The sequence below is a fragment of the Ochotona princeps genome, chromosome 6 (genome assembly GCF_030435755.1).
Source record: "Ochotona princeps isolate mOchPri1 chromosome 6, mOchPri1.hap1, whole genome shotgun sequence".
NCBI classification, from domain to species: Eukaryota; Metazoa; Chordata; class Mammalia; order Lagomorpha; family Ochotonidae; genus Ochotona; species Ochotona princeps.
Window position 1 is genome coordinate 29814446 of NC_080837.1, and position 17696 is coordinate 29832141.

General features: G+C 41.8%; 1 protein-coding gene across 1 annotated transcript in view; it reads left to right on the forward strand.

Annotated features, from left to right (window-relative positions):
- The window catches only part of ATP8B4 (ATPase phospholipid transporting 8B4 (putative)), a 254776-nt gene that overhangs the window by 42754 nt on the left and 194326 nt on the right, over window positions 1-17696 (forward strand). Inside the window, exon 2 of the mRNA XM_058665877.1 lies at window positions 4666-4732. Within this exon, the coding sequence (XP_058521860.1) occupies window positions 4705-4732 (28 nt within the window). The 5' untranslated portion in view covers window positions 4666-4704. The remainder of the gene's footprint in view (window positions 1-4665; window positions 4733-17696) is intronic.

Consider the following 17696-nt stretch of genomic DNA (forward strand, 5'->3'; position numbering starts at 1 on the left):
GTGCATACAGCTGCCGTGGGGGCCAGAATGTTCATCTTGGTGTGAGCAGTGAGCTTTCCCTGTAGGCAGGATTGTGCGGGAATGCAAATTACTATTGCCAGGTTGCTTCGTGAGTGTGGAATGGAGCAGAGGGAATTAGTGCTGTCAACTTGGTTGTGAAAAGGCCTCAGATCAGTATCAGGAACTGCCTTGGCACCCATGGCCATTTGTCTGCACTGCATTGCAAGCCTTCCTGGTGGAACTGCACCGTAGTCAGGAAGGCCTCTTCCCACACAGAGGCTTACCCTGCTCTTCCAATCTGAGACCTTGTTAGCACCACAGTCTCAAGGTGTCTGAAATCACTTCTTGTTTTCCCTATGCCATTTCTACCATGAGAAGACTTATTTCCCATGACAAAATGAAAAAACCTAAATTTGAAAGGTAGAAACAGGTTATAATTTTCACTTTTTAAAAAAGTATTGCTTTCATTTGAAAGAATAGATTTGTAAAGGCTTAGTTATTATTTCTGTTACCTTTTTTTCTCTTTCTCATGCTTCCTCCGTAAATCCATAACATACCTACTAGGACTTCTACACAAAGAAATTACCATGCTGTCTGCTTGCATGAGGTGATGCTAAGGGTAAGGTAAGACCTACATGGAAGCTTTTCTTTTCCATTTCCTCAATTTGAGACTGATTTTAGAACCTACTCATAGAAACATTATGTCTCAGCAATTATCAATGGTTGGATTTCAAAACTGTGATTTTCTTCTTCTGGAGCTAGATTAAACTTTTTCAAGGTTCTTATTTTTATTGACCTCCCATCCACTGGTTCACTCCCCAGGTGGCCACAGTGGCTGGGGCTGAGCTGATTTGAAGCCAGGAGCCTCTCTGGGTCTCCCATGTGGGTACCGGGTCCCAAGGCTTTGGGTCATTCTCGACTGCTTTCCCAGGCCACAAGCAGGGAGCTGGAAGAGAAGTGGAGCAGCCAGGATATGAACTGGTTCCCATATGGGATGATGGCACATGCAAAGTGAAGATTTAGCCACTGGCTACTGTGTCATGCCCAATTTTACTTTTTTTTCTTTCTCTCATCAATTGCTTCTGCTTACTCAGTTTTCTTAGGCCTTCACTGGTCCAAAAGCTCACCAAAAGATGATCTTCTCTTCATTTTTAGATCCTTCAGAGATGGTGTGAGTGTCAGTTGGGTACTAAGTGAGTGAATGAATGCATCAGGATGAAATGCATGTATGGGAATGTTACTTCCTCAAAGTTAAACACGAATCTGCTACGTTGGAGTGATGCCCCCATGAAATAGGCCTGGCTTGTCACTGCTACAACAAAAAGATTGAGCTGGGGGGAGCATGCCAACTCTGATTTTGTTGTTGCTGTAACTTTACATATTGGAGAATTAAAGAACTTGAATTAGAGCATTAAAATATAACCTCTGGAAATCTTTCAGGAATATTGTTGGAACTCATGCAGCCATGTGCATTCTGGATTAAGTATGATGTGAAGGCGTATTGGGATCAGTGTTGTAGCACAGTGGGCTAAAATGTCATTTACAATGCCAGAATTTCAAATTAGTGTAATATTTGAGTTGTGGCTGCTTTTCTTCTGATGCTAGATTCCTGTTGATGTACTTGGGAAAGGAGTGGAAGATGACCCAAGTACTTGGACCCTGCCACCCACGTGGGAGACCTGGATGGTCTCTTTGCTTCTGTCTCCTGGGTTCTGGCTTCTTCATGGCCCACACCTCCCTGTTACATCTATATGAGCAGTGAACCAGCAGATGGAAGATCTGTTTCTTCTTCTCTTTCCCCGACACTTTTTTCAAATTGGTGAATAAATGAAAAAAATGAGCACTATGGAAATGGCTAAAATTAAGTTGATTTAGTTAATATTTCTTTAAGATATATATTTTTAAATATTTTTATTTTGAATTTTGAATTGTGAGGCACAATTTTGTGTAGACTGGAATTCCTCACCAAACTCCCACCTCCCGTAAGATATATTTTTCAATAGAAAGGCAAATTTACAGAGAAGGTGATAAAGATCTTCCATCCACTGGTTGACTCTCCCAAGTGGCTGCAACAGCCAGAACTCAGCCTATACAAAGTCAGGAGGAGCTTCTTTTCGATTTCTCATGCGGATGCAGGGTCCCAAGGCTTTGGGCCATCCTCTATTGCTTTCCCAACCTCCATGCAGGGTCCTGGAAAGGAAGTGGAGTAGCTGGGCCACAAACTGGCACCCATATGGTACCCCAGCATGTGCAAGGCGAGGATTTAGTCCCTGAGTTATCGCCTTTAGCCCTCATTATTTCAAAGTATAAGGTTTAACAGCCATTTTTGAAGGTTGTTGAAATGAACAGTGACAAGTCATGACTTAAAAATAATTTTAAAAATACATTGCTTTACATTGATTGTCCAGTAGCTTTTAAAATATTAAGTGTTGGGAGGAAGACCTAAAATAAGATTTGGCTACTTTCCCATCATACAAATCCATTGTGTTTCCTCTTGCAAACCAACCGAGCAAACCAATTAGAAAGAAAGGATAAGTTGCCTTGGGTCAAAGTTGTCTTGGGTCAGTACTCCAGTCACCTTTGAGATGTATTTCTTCTCTGTCTTTTTGTTGCACTTTGTCAGGTTGTAAGGTCCTTTTTGAGCCATCTTGCTAAGAAAATTTGTTCTTCCTTCTCTCTGCTCCAGGGATGCCAAGCCCATGAACACAGACTGTACTGACTTAGTCCTCTGGGAGCATCCGCAAGCCCTAACAAGGTCTTTATCCCTGGCTTGCCAGATGGGGCCACCACAAACAGATGTCATTATTAGGTATTGGAAATTCAACTACAGATCAGACAGCTGAGATCCTTGACCTACTGGAGTTTGTGGAGTAATGACCAGTGTCATAGCAAATGCATTTTGGAGTGACAGGGGTCAACAGTAGGCAGTACAGAGTTCTGTGGGAGCACTTTGGAGATCTTCTTGACTCTGACTTATGGGGTGGGTTATAGAAGTCCCCTAGCAGAAGTTATATTGGAAAGATGGGTAGGAGTTACCTGATAAGGGAGAATAGGTGAGGTTATGTGGCTTGTGGAAGAGGAAAGCACTTATGCAAATGTCTCCAGATGGAAAGAAATTACGTTGTATATTTCTGGAGTGTAGACAGACTTGAGGAGGGGCAAGAAAGCATTGAGTCAGATGAGAAACCAGGCTAGAATGATAGGCATGAACAAGGCAACAGAAGGCCCCAGGAGTCATGTTAGAAGTTGGTCTTTTTTTTCTAAGGCCAATTGGAGGCCCTGGAAGGATTTTTACCATGTGGATAACATGGTATCCTTGTCCCTTTTGAGGATAATCTTGGGAACCAGCATTATGGTGTAGTGGGTTAAACTATCACTTCTGATGCCCATGTCCCTTATTAGACTACCAGTTCAAGTCCAGGTTGCCCTGCTTCAAATTCAGCTCGCTGATAATGTGCCTGGGAAAACAGCAGAAGACAGATCAAATACTTGGACTTGTGCTACCCATTTGGGAGACCTGGATAGAGTTACAGGCTGCTGGCTTTGACCTGCATCAGCTGTTGTGACCACTTGGGGGATGAATCAGTGGATGAAAGAGCTCGCTCGCTCTCTCCCTCTTCACTGTGTGTTTGCTTGTCTATCTCTGTCCCCCTGCTTTTCAAATACATACAAACATGTTTTAAAATGATAGCTTTGGCTTTGGTGTGGACACTGGTTTGTTAGTGGCCAGGGCTGCCGCGAGAGAGACTAGTTAGGTGGAGAGCAATCCCTGGTCAGCAGGCATGTCCGAAGAGGCAATCACTGCTTAAGCTGAGTGCAGTCCTGAGGAGTGGGCAGGAGGGATGGTGCTGGGCAGCTTTGGTTGTAGCTGGTAGAAGGTGTGGAGGAAGAAGCCAAGTGATGGACGTTTTCTGCAACCTCCCTTCTTGTGATTTTAAGGTTGTAAGCACTACCCTTCCCCTTCTGTGGTCTCTGTATTACTGGCCAACTTCTTCATGAGCCTTTGCGGCATCCTGCCACAGCGCTTCTTGGAGCAGGAAGCAAACAAGCCGTTTCTCTTTCCAACTGAAATAGCACACGTTCGGGACCTCTGCCTACTTGGGTTTGTGTTTGCAAAGGTGTTGTGTATATTTTCGTGACTGCTTAGGTTCTGAAGGTTTGAAATTATTTGCCCCTTTATCCATTGTAAATATTTCGGTTTGCTTTGAGGGGAAAATGAAGAAGGGGGAGAGAAATAAAGAAATCTTTGATCAAATCTTTGATTTCCCAAATTGCTTCCAGGCCTGGGCCAGGCTAAAGCTGGGAGTCTGGAACCTAGTTTGAATGTGCTACTTCATCAGCAGCCACCCAGTACCTGAGCCACTCCCTGCTGCCTGCCAGGGTGGAGCCAAGACTGAAACCAGACACGTGGATATGGGATGCTCATGTCCCTAGTGGCATCATTAGCCACTGAGTTACCTGTACCTCTGAATTCTTCAGTGGGATTTACATTATGACCGTAGGAGGGTTATTTCTGTATAGAATTATTTGTCAGAATCACAACAAATTGTTCCCTACTGTCAGTAATTTTTTGCCATCTAAATTTGTCTGGGAAGAAAGGATGGAAATGTATGGTTAATGAACATATTTGAAATATTAATGTTGTACTTCTGTTTTGTTATATAGGTCAGTTGTTGAGATCTGGTGAATATCAGCTGTTCAATAATGTTCTGCAGTAAAAAGAAATTGCTTGGTAAGTAGTGAGTTCTTCAGGTGACTCAAAACCATTTGAATTTTAAATATTCCAATCGAGATTTAATTTACATGCAAAAATCTAAGAATCTTAATTGTTCAGCTCACTGAATACTGAGAATTAATTATAACCTGTATCACTAGTGTGTATAGAGCAAGACACAGAACAGAAATTTAAAAAATAACTTCTGTAGAGTGAACAAAATTTCATATACTTCCCAATACAGATTAAGGAGTGTAACCACTTTCTATCCCACCTTCTGTCCTGTCTGTAACCTAACACACTCTCCTCTTTCCTTCCTTATTTAAATTTTTACAATGACGTACTTTGATTTCACTTTGCAGTCACAAGCTTAGCACTGCATTAGGAAAAAGTTTTGACACAAAGTGACTAGAAACAATCCCTTGCTATTCCTCAAGAGTGTAGACAAAGTCAATCAATAATAATCAGTTGTTAAATGTCGGCCTCACTCCTGTTAGTTTTTTAATATTCTGTGCATTGGTGACCACAGAACAGGGAAAACATTTGCTTTTTTTTGGGGGGGGCTAGAATATTTGAGTAAGTGTAATCATTTCTAGTTATCCATCTTATTGCAAAAGACGAAAGTTCATTCTCTTTGATGGCTGAGTAGTATTCCATAGTATGTATGTACCATATTTTCTTTAGTCATCTGTTGATGGACAACTGGGTTGATTCCATATCTTAACTATTGTAAATTGGTGGTACAGAAAACTGATTTCATTTCATTTGCATAAATTCCTAGGAGTGGGATGGCTGGGTCGTATGGCAGACCAATTTTCAAATATCTGAGGAATCTCAATATTTTCCATAATGGTTGTACTAGTTTGCACTCCCACAAACAGTGAATTAGGATATCTTTTCCCTACATCCTTGACATTTATTTTCTTATTTTTTGGGTGATGACCATTCTCACTAGGATGGGGTGAAACCTCCTTGTGTTTTTTATTCACATTTTGCTAATGGCCCTTACCCTGAGCATCTTTTCATGTGTCTTCTTGCCATTTGTATTTCATCCTTTGAAACGTTCTTCCCCTGTTGCTTAACTGAATTGTTTTCTGGTTGTTGAGTTTCTTGAGCTCTTTATAGCCCATGAATTTTAATCCTCTGTCAGTTTCTTATTTACCAATGTTTTATCCCAGGGTCTGTTCCCTGCCTCTTCACTTGGTTGACAGTTTCCTTTGCAGTGCAGAAGCTTCTTCTCTTGATGTGATATCATTTGTCTATTTTCTTTTTTTGCTTTGACTACCTGTGCTTCTGTTTTTTCTTCCCCCAGGAAGTCTTTGCCTATGTCCCTGATGCTTTCTTCTAGTGTTTGATAGTGTCAGGGCACAGGACGTTTCTGTTGCTCTAAGTGTTCTTGTGCCCCCTTTTATCTGCCTTTTCTGTATTCTCACAATCCTCTGATTTCTAGTTTTGCTTCTTTTTGAAATGAGTATCACTTTTGTGCATCTGTTTGGCTTCTTTTCAGCATTAGTTTTGCTTTTTTGTCATACTATAGGGTTACATGTATTCATGGCGTGTATTTATTTCAAAGCTGTGTTCCATTGTGTGAATACACCAATATTTAAAACTGAGTTCATGTGGTCAGAAATAATGTCATTCACAAGAGCAGGAAGCATGTTGTTTTTGTGGTTGGGTAATAGGTTACTGAGTTAGGATTGATGTTATTCTAGTTTTTAATATGACATCTTGACCAGGGACTATCGACCTCCTCTTTTTACCTCTAGGTAGTGACAAAATATAACTTAGCTTTTCCTGCAGTGGATATGTACCTAACATATTACTGTCACTTACTTTTGAGCACAGACTCTTTTTTTAATTAATTATTTTGCATTATGTGACAGTTTCATAGGCTCTGGGAATCCCCCCACCCCTTCCCCTCCCCTCCCCCCTGGTGGATTCCTCCACCTTGATGCAGTATTACAGTTAAAATTCAATCAAGATTCTTTCCTTGCAAACATATACCAAGCATAGAGTCCAGCTACTTATTGTCCAGATGGGTTGAACAGTTTCTTGGGGAGACCATTTCTGGTCCGAAGTTAGAGCTGGTAGAATATCATCCCAGTCAATTAAGAGTCCCAATATAACATCAACAGCAATTTGCAATGTTATGGAATTGACATGGTTTTTGAGTAACCAGTATGTTAAAAAAAAAAAAAAAAGCAAGTCCTAACCACAACCTATGATTAGCTCATTGACATTTCACTTTTAGTTTATATTCAGGACCGGCTGCTAAATACCTTAAAATGTCTATAAGGCACCATTCAGCTGTCTCGTGTCTATTTCATTTTAGTATTTAGCCATTTGTTGTGTTGAAGTATAATTTTGCTGATCTTGGCAGATTTTAGGATAATCTAGACTGGCTTGTAACTCTAACAAGATATTTGTCGACATTTAAGGTGCAGAACACATTTTTTTTTGGGGGGGGGAGGTGTGCAGGAAAATCCTCAACACCACGGTGAGGAGTGACTAATCTTTGTGTCCCACCCAGCGAGGCGTGAGCCAATCCACGCCAGCTCTTTCCTGTCAGATTTCAATGAGCACAGACTCTTTAGAGACTAAAGACTAAATTACTTTGTCTAACATACTAACATCCATGACAGATGGGTGACTTCCTCCATAGACAATTATCTCATGGTGTAGTCCATTCCCTCATCAGGCACTTGATGCAGTGTTCAGCCTCACAGACTAAACACTGTCTCACTGTAGCTCCCACATACAGGGCATTATTTTGGCCCTCTGGAGCATTACTTTCATGATTCCGACACCAATCTGATGAACTATTGATGTCATTTAGTGTTTTAAAAAGATTGATTTATTTACTTGAGTGACACAAGCAATCTCACACACACGCTCACACACACACAGACAGGGTCTTTGCTTGCCAGTTCATTCCTTAAATCTCCAAATGATTGCAGCAGCCTGACTTGACCAGCAACTTGGTCTTTTTTTTTTTTTTTTGAATTTGAAAATAGATGCAGCATCCTATTTCCTTAGCAACTCAGTCTTCACTTCCCATCATACATGTGGGAGGTTAAGTACCTGAGACATCATCTGCTCCTTCCCAAGTGTGTTATCGGGGAGCTAGATCAGAAACAGGCAACTGGGACTTGAAGTGTACTGATGTGAGATGCAGGTATCTTGAGCAGAGGTTTAAACCTGCTGTGCTAGAAAGCCCACCCTCTTTTATTTTAAGATTTATTTATTTTTATTTGAAAGGTAGATTTTTACAGAGAGAAGGTGAGACAGAGAGGTCTTCATCTGCCGGCTCACTACCCAAATGGCCACAAAGGCTTGAGCTGATCTGCAGCCAGGAGCCAAGAGTTTATTCTGGGTCTTCCACTTGGATGCAGAGGCCCAAGGCCCAAGTCTCTGCTGCTTTCCCAGGTCACAGACAACTGGAGTGGAAGCGGAAGGGCCAGAACACAAACTGGTGATTGTATACGATGCTGGCACTGCAGGTTGAGTATTAGCTTGCTATGCTATCACATTGTCTCCCCGCCCCCCCCCCCCCAAGCAAAGTTTATTTATATCATACCATAGTGGTATAATCTGAATAGTATAAACACATGATTAACTAGCTTTAACATAGAAAAGTTTATGATAGGTTCTAATGTTCTAACTTTTAAATATTTATTTGTGAGACAGAGAAAGAAAGAACAAGAGAGATCCCACCTGCTGGTTCACTTCCCAAATGCACACAATAGTTAGGGAATCAAGGCTGAGCAGGAACCCAATGCACACCTCCCTTGTGGGTGACAGAACTCCAGGGTGTGCATTGGCAGGGAGCTGGAGTCAGGAGTGGAGGTACATGTTGAATTCAAGTACTACAACATGGGCATTAGTTAGTTGACATCTTAACCACTGGGCCAAATGTCTGCTCCTATTGTGAGAGTCATGTATTATGAACACGATCCAACAGCCAGGCCTCTCTTACAAGTAGATGGTATGTACATATATATGTATGCATGTAGACTTACAAAAATTTATTTTATTGGAAAGGCAGATTTACAAAGAGACGAGACAGAGGAAAATGTCCCATTGCTGGTTCACTCCCCAAATAGCTGCAATGGCTGAAGCTGAACCAATCTGAAGCCAGGAACCAGGAGCTTCTTCCAGGTCTGCCATGCAGGTGTAGGGTTCCTAGCTTTGGGCCATCTCCTACTGCTTTCCCAGGCCACAAGCAGGGAGCTGGATGGGAAGTGGAGCAGCTGGGACACGAACTAGTGCCCATGTGGGATCCTGGTACTTGCAAGATGAGGATTTAGCCCATCATGCTGGGCCCTGTATATAAATATATACATATAAAAATCTATATATATATTTAACATTTAAAAATTTAAATTTAAACATTTAAAATTTAATTTAAATATATTTAAAATTTTAACATATTTGATGTTTAGTATTTAATGCATATTTAATCTGACATTTGAATATATATTTAAAGATTATTTGAAAAAGAGAGAGAGAAAAACCTATTAGCTTGCTCAATTTTCAGATGGCCACGTGGTCAGAGCTCGGCTAGGCTAAAGTAGAAACCAGGAATTTCTTCCAGGTCTCCCATGTGAGTGGCAGGCATTGAAGCACTTGGAAAATTGTGTGCTGCTTTCCTGTGTGCATTAGCAGGAACTGGAACAGAGTGGGGCAGCTAGGTCTCAAGGTTGAGCTCATAGGGAATGTGGACATTACAGGTTATGGCTTGATCAGCCATGCTTTGTTGAGCAGGCAGTTTTTCATAAATAAGAGCAAGAAGCAATTCGTTTGAGGCTGCTGTGCTATGCAACATTAGAAGCTCCAATGACAATGGCCTATGACTGTGCATTTGTGTTCATTCCTCTGAATGTATAACCCCAACTAGGATGCCGTTGTACATTATTTAGAAATCTTTTAACACTGTAGTATACATGTCCTTCACCTCAATTCTATGATTGCTATCATTGTCACATTGACTTCTCTGTATCCACACTCCATAGAAAGATGCATATGTGTGCATACAAGTATATTTTGTTGAATCCTCTGAAAGTGGTAGACACCATGGCACTTATCCCTAAGTCAGAGATGCATCCATGAAAAAAACCATTCTTCTGTATAAGCATAGCACCAATATACCAAAAATATGTCGCACTGATAAATGATTAACATTCCATTTTTTAGTTTTTGCAATTTTTCCGTGAATATCTCATCTCACAAATATTTGGGGGTATAGTATCAAGTCTGTGCTCACACACCAAGTTTGAAGAGTCCCTTGGTTTTCTTTTGATTTTAGGACGGTTACACTGCATTTTGGAAAGGTCCAGTCGAATCGATTTACAGAATATTTTATAGTGACTCAATTAATTTCTCCTAAGTCAATTTGGATTAAACTGTTGCGCACAAATAGTATAAAGTGATATTGTACAAAGGAGAGGTAATGCTTTCCTAAGCCATAAGCAGGGAGCTGAACGGGAAATGGAGGTTGGATATGACCAGAACCCATATGGAATGTTGGGGCTCTTGCAGGAGAAGGTGCCTGTTGAGCCACCACACTGGCCCCAGCCTGCTTTCCCTGGATGCCACCAATTCTCCCTCTGCCTCTGCTTCTTCCTCACAATCGGCTTCAATCGGCAAGGACCACAGCCCTGGGTGCCACCTGCTGCTGCTAGGGCTGCTGTTCACAGTCACAAGGAAACACCCCAGTGTGTTCACCTGCAAATGGGGATAAACACAGAGCAATGGGAAGGAAGGGATGCTAGGAAGGAAGAACAGAAAATACTTTCCATGGGACCTGGGGCACTGAGTGAGCTGGTGGTGGTCTCTCAGCAAAGTTACCCAACCTCTTTGTGCCTGTTTCCATCACAGGATGGCAGATGATAGTGCGTCCCAGTGTGGTTCTAGGAATGCATAGGAAAGAGGATGAGTTCACCCAGAACAGGGAGAGCGGGTGGCATAGCTGCCATGGCTTTTACTGGTTTTCGCTGGTCAGCATAAGTGAAACGGGAACGGGAAACCTTGGGGGCCTTTCATGCTGTGGCAATCGGGCCTCGGTTTGGGAGAAGTGAAGCAGCTAGTGCTCAAGCTAGTTTTAATGTGGATGCCATGTCACAGGCTATATCTTGGCTCCCTTTTTCACTATGATAGCTTCATTCTCCTGGGTCACATAGGAATATTCTGGAATGCCTCACACCCATGGGCATGCCGTTCTTTGTCTTTATCAGACACTGGCGTCACAATGACATCTAACATGGCTGTGAGCTCTCAGAGCCCAGGCTATCAGATGTCAGAGGCCAACCAGTGGATGTCCTGCTGACCCCACAATGCTGGCACCCTGAACCTGGGCTTGCAGCTCTGTGGTGGGTGCTGTGGGGACATGGCAGTGAGCAGGAAGGCTCTGGGTCCCTCCCCACAGAGTCAGTTTCATTCCCAGAACACTTAGGAGGAGGTCCTGAAGCAGCTGTAGCATGTACAGACAATTTCATGAGTGAACTGAGATCAGAAGGCATGGCACTGTGGCACTGTGAGGGGGAGGTGGTTCTTGCCCTGGGTGTACACAGACACATTTGGGCCCTGGAGAGCTGCCTGGAGGAGGATGATTGTGCTGAAACTCACAGGATAATTTGGCCAAATGTAGTAAGGAGTAGTGGGCAGAGAGGGGCACCAAGGGCAAGAGCTGGGACATGGCAGGATCTCCCCTGGCTGGGGCTCTGTTGAGTCCAGGCACACAGCCCAGGCCTGTAGGTAGGAGGAACTTAGAAAAGGTCACTCACGGCTTGGGAACATCTGTATCCCACATCTGCCCTCCAGGAGGGCCCAGGTGTGGCTTTATCTCTTACTCTTTATCCCCTGAGGCACCATGCACAGGTAATCTCCTGATTCTGTGTGTCAGCTGCTAGCGCTGTCACATGGCAGGGTGACTGAGGGGTAATAGCCACAAACCCCAAGAATGGTCTCGGACAGAACATCCTGTGGTTTGCAACGGAGGTGCTGAGGATGGTCCCTCCCCAAATATTTAAGATAGGTTTTTATTAATATACATTTAATTAGGTACTTTATCAATATTTAATAAATTTATTAAATACAAAATATTAAATATATTTAAGGGTGAACCAGTGGATGGGATGAAAGGGCTCATTGTCTATCTCTGCCTTTTCAATAAATCAATGACTCTTCAGAAAATAAAGCATAGATTCCTGGGGACTCCTCTTTGAGAGCGTGCAGCCTTGGCTGTGTTTGAGCCTGGCTAGTCTTGGGGTCTGGCTCCTCAGCCATAGCACAGTGCTGGGTATGACTCCCTAGGCTTTGTCAGAGAGGAATGTTGCAACTAGTTAGGGAGAGAACCATTAGAAAGATGATCTGTTCTGTCTCTGATTTGTTCTATAAATCTGCCTTTCACATAGAAAAAAATATATACCTTTAAAAACAAATATTTGTTCCCACCGCTATAGCCTGGTACCTAAAACCTATCTTGCATGTGTCGGGTTCCCAAATGGCTGGCTCTTCGTATCGTGGCAGCTCCACTAACACTCAGGTCCCTGCTTACGGCTTGGAACATGGTAAGACGATGGTTGAAACGTAGGATTCTTCACCCACTGTGGGAGACCCAGAAGTAGCTCCTGGCTTCGGATTGGCTTAGTTCTGGCTGTTGCAGCCAATGCGGTGTGAACCAATATGTAGATCTTTGTCTTTGTATTTCTTCTTTTTGTATATCTGCCTTTCCAATAAAATAAATAAAATAAATTATGTAATGGACACAGTGCAGTGACATACCTGGTTAAGCTGCCACGTGAAGCTTAAGCATTGGATGGGGGACCCTGTTTGTGTCCCGATGTTTCATGTCCAAACCAGCTCCCTGCCCAGGAAAGCACCAAAAGCTGGCCCAGAGTTTGAGACCCTGGACAATATGAGGGAGGCCTAGATAAAGTCCATGTCTTGAGTCCCTGCTTACGTGGAAGAATGCACACGAAAATCCTGGTTTCTGGATTTGGATTGGTTTGTTTGATCAGGGAGAGAACATTGTTCATGTGTAAAATAGCTAATTGGTTTGTTTCTGGCCATTGGGTAGTCCAGCAGACGGAAAATGCTTCTGTCTCTCCTTGTTGTTAATCTCACTTTCAAGTAAAAATAAAACTTGTTTGAAAAGTAAAATAAACAAAAAAACACAAATGGACAGGTAATTAGCTAATAGGAATATTTTTGGTGAATGACACAACTTGTTGCTCTTCCTCATGCAGAATTTCCTCGTGTAGATGACGAATCATTGCTATGTAAGGAGGGTAATTTTTTGTTGTTGTAACTTAGCTGTGTCTGTCTGCTTCTTGGCATTAACTGCTGAGAAAGCTGAGGCCAGTTCCTTCTAGGGCTTGCAACAGTGGCCACCTGACTTGGTGCAGGGACATTGACATCACTTTACATTCTCGTGATTGAGAATGATGCATTTTGAGGTCACCCAATTCCTGTAGTTCTGGTGACGGATCAGAGTTTTTAAAAGTTAAAATGTTCATTTGAATACTCAACATTTTTGAGCTCCTTATGAAATGATAGTCAACAGTGTTTGACTTCAGTTCTTTAATAGCATCATTAAAATATACGTCCCTGACAGCATTTCTTAAGTTCATAGTAGCATTGGTAGCCAAAACAAGGGGTGTGCTTACCAGAGGAGCACAAACTAGAGATGGTTTAGTCAGCCTGGAGATAACAAAGAGGGAAATCATACTGAGGCAATACTGTGCTCTGAGGGGCAAGTTCATCTTACAACACTGAGTCAAGGTGCACCCATATGTATATACAGGTCAACATCCATAGGGAAGCTTCGTGCATCCACTGAGGATGGGTATGAAAATACGACTAACTAGTCATGTATGTTGTAGGAAAAGAGTGCTGTTCTCCCAGATTGATTTTATTGTCTCCATATTCGCATCAGTCTCACATTCTTCAAGATGTGAAAATTTCTAGCCAGTTGACTCCATTATTTAAACCATAATAATTGTATTTTATTTTTCCCATTCCTAGCAATTCACCCTTTCTGTGTAGCTTGTGTGAAGGCCCCAAGACAAATTTTTCAGTGTAGTCTTGTGTTTTTCCACAAGATGATCAGGGAGAGAGCATTGTTCATGTGTAAAATAGCTAATGCAAATTGGAATAGCTTGTTAAGATGGGAAGCAAAAGAAACTGTTCAGGGCTTTTTTGGAAACAAGCTAAAGTTTTTGACTTAGCAATGTGGGGGTTGTGGAACCTAAAGACATTATTTCACACAGGAAGCCCTTCACATATTTATGGGGTGGGAAGGATCAAACTTGCATTATGCCCACTGTGAGTTGTAGGTGCCTCCTTCCTCAATAAGAATAATAAAAATAGTTTTTTTAAATGACTGTTAGGATAACAAAAGTATAATCCAGGCTGGATCCATTAATGATACTAATTTTTTTTCTCCTGATTTTGAAATAAAGCTAAAACATTTTTATCAATCTATTGAGGGAGCTATTAAGACTTTTTACCTTCTTTGCTTATGCTGTTTGAAAAAAGTTTACTCTGAATTAAATGCATCCAGGAGCCAGCAGCCTACCAGGGAGCAGGTCTGTGTGGAGAGAGCGAGCGAGAGAGAGTGGCAGCAAAATTTGTGTTTTGGTGAGGCCACAAGTAGCCAAAGATGCTGGTAGGAATAGCTGTACTTTTTAAGTTTTTAATGCTATGTAAGTTTAAAACACAGAATTATATGTTGCCAATAATTCTTTTTGTGGGACTGAAATCTTCAGTTCTGATTCTTGATAGTTGTGAGATAACATGATTCCTGCAGATCAAATAGTGTAAAGAGTTTATTGGATTTGACCAGAACAGTGTGGTGGGTGTACAAGGCCCTGTTAGTTTTGCTGCAGTTTTCCTCTGTGGACATTGTTGTGGTGTGATAGAAATAATGTGCGTGCTAAGATGGAGCCTGGTTCCTCTTTTTATCAGCTGTTGGTACCTACACTCCCAGAGCCTCACTCGTAAAATGGGAATAATACCTACCATCCTGTTGCAGTGATAATGGGCACAAAATGCAAGAATCTGTATCAAGTACTTTATAAAAGCACTACATATCTGCTAATCAATGCTGAATTAATAAATGGTACAGTTTATTGATTTCTTGATCTTCCCTGATCTCACATTTTACAAAACTGATTTTACCCAGTTTTATGGGCGATGCATATACGGATGGGTTTTCTATTTACTGAAGTAATGTATAGGGCTCTGATGTTTGAGAGATCTTTCTGGAAGCCCTGAGAGCCTCTGTCATACCCTCCTGAGGGCTGTTTATTCATGGTGAGTCTCTGGAGGCTTGCCACTGCAGAGTAAACAATGGTGGCCAATTGCTGTGGTTGGGGTTCATACGGATTTTTGTCAGGCATGTGCAGTGACTTTGCTGAAAGGAAATGTTGTATTACCATGTCTGTCTAACAGAGAGTGCCCAGGGATCATGATGCCTTAGCACTAGAGAAGTTTCAGATTTTCTGGTGCTTGGTCTGCAAGGGAGCAACCAAAGCCCATATTTTTGGTTTTCTGTATTATTGAATTATTTCATATCACCATCTTCTTTGGTATATGCATATACTATCTAGCAATCTGTGATAGAGGGTTGGTAAAAAGAACTGTGAGTAACGTATGAAACCTATCCTTGCAGGTACCACATCAAAGCATAGAAAGTATATGCATGTATGTCAGTGTGTATGTTCTCTTTCTGTTAATAAAAATAACTCAATAAAAAGCACTATTTCTCCAACAATAATAAATAAATCCAAAACTTGTTTTCTCAAGCAGTGTTACAATTATACTATGAAGGAATTCATCTTTTGATTGAATCTGCCTATGGTAGTAATCTGCAAAATTGGATATTATTTTTTTCATATCATTCAATTTTTAGTTGAGTTGTGTAACTCCATGAAATGAAATACCAAAATGACAGTCATTTGCTAGTCAATGACATAATTAAGATTCTACTGGACTCACAAAAGCTCTTGTAACTTTTGGGGTTTTATTAATGAGTTCTTATTGAACCCCCCTTTTTCTTTATAAAGATTTACCCATTTTGCTTGGAAAGGCATATTACAGGGAGAGAGGGAGAGACAGATTTTCCATCCATTGGTCCACTCCCTAAATGGCTGCAACTGCCAGAGCTGGGCTTCTCTGAAACCAGGAGCCAGGAGCTTCTTCCAGGTCTCCCATATGGGTGCAGGGCTTCTAAGGACTTGAGCTATACTCTGCTGCTTTCCCAGGCCGTTATCAGGAGTTGGATTGGAAGTGGAACAGCTGGGACCTGAACTGGTGATATATGGGATGCTAGTGTTGACAGGTGGAGGATTAGCCTGTTATGCCACTACACTGGTTCTTCTCTTTGGCATTTTAATAAGTTTCTGGCATATGGAAGGAAAAGTTTGGGGAATTATTCTGGTTACACTAGAGGTGAGGGGGAAATTATTATTCCCTCCAAATTACTGTCCCTGGATTCTGTGCAAAGAGGTAGTTGGACTTATTCCAGACACATTGAATCCTTGCTGCTTGTCATGAAGATCACAGGACATGAGCTTTGATTCTCAGATTTATGAGCCTTTCTGGTTGGGAGACGAGGAGAAAGCAGTATGGAAATGGTTTGTACTAGGAATGCTCTGAAATTTTATCCTATGTTTAAGTCCCATTGGGAATAGAAGTGTTTCTCATGGAGAACATGTCATGCAAGAATACTTCTGGAAGTTCATAGAAAAATGGCATTAATGAATATAGTGACCTGACATAGTAGGCTTTCTCTTGACCTCTGCCTTTCAAAATAAGAAATGTTGAAAAAATGGGTGAGACAAAGATGCTGTCGTGTTGAAGTCTTAAGGGTGTACTGACTGAGAGTCACAGCCCTATTTGTTAGACTGAATGAACAATTTTTAGAAAACGTGAACAGACCTTTTTCTGCCAGTCACAAAAACCAAGAGCACCATTTGGGAAGTCAAACAGCAGTTGGTAGATTCCTCTCTGGCCCTCCTCTATGTGTAACTCTGCCTTTCAGGTAAAAATAAAATCTTAAAAGATGGGATTGAAAGGTATGCTTATTTTAGTGCAGAATAAACTTGGACTTGGCAAAATTCTTCCACAATATTTTTCACAAACCTTTTAAAAAGATTTTGATATGCATGGATTTAAAATTTTTGCACCCAGGTAAGCTTCTAAAAAAATTCATTAGAGAATATGCCAATTGGTTGATTCACTCTTCAAATTGGTGAGAATGCTGGTGCTTGTACACTGGTCTGGAGCCAGGAGCTAGGAGCTGCTTCTGGGCACCCCCAGGTAGGTACAGAGGCCCAAGGACTTGAACCGTCCTCTACTGGTTTCTCAAGCCCATTCATATGGAACTGGATCAGAAGTAAAATAGGTGGGACTCCAATTGGCCTCCGGTTGGGATGCAGCAGTCAGCGCCGCAGGTGCCAGCTTAATGTTGCTATGATGCAATGCCAGCCTCCTAAACTTATCTTTTACTTTCGTTTTCTAAGAAGTTTTGGAAGATACATGTTTATTTTATTTTATTGTTAACAATCTTTACATAGTTAATTACGGTGTAAAGGTTTAGGGGCTACAGGGATGTGGGTAAGCTTTTTATGTCCATATTGTTTCCTTCATGTATCTGAGGTAAAGGGGGATATTGAGGGAGAAGCCCCACCCAGTTTCCCACCCGCCCAAAGTCCCGGATTTGGGGCATGCTCTGAGATACCTGCTCAAGTGGTTGTAATAGTTCTCCAGTTGTGAATCGCTGCCACTCTCGCCACTTCCAGCTCGATGATGTCATTGAAGAATCCATTGATTGTCATAGTCCATCATAGAGTCTTTATCCGCCCAGTATTTCGCTGCCCAACATATAGCTGAGGTGGTTGATTGACTTGTTCTGTTCTCTGTCTTTTCTTGGCTAGGGTTCTGAGTCCAGCAGTTCAGTTGGGGAGATCTGCAAAGAAAC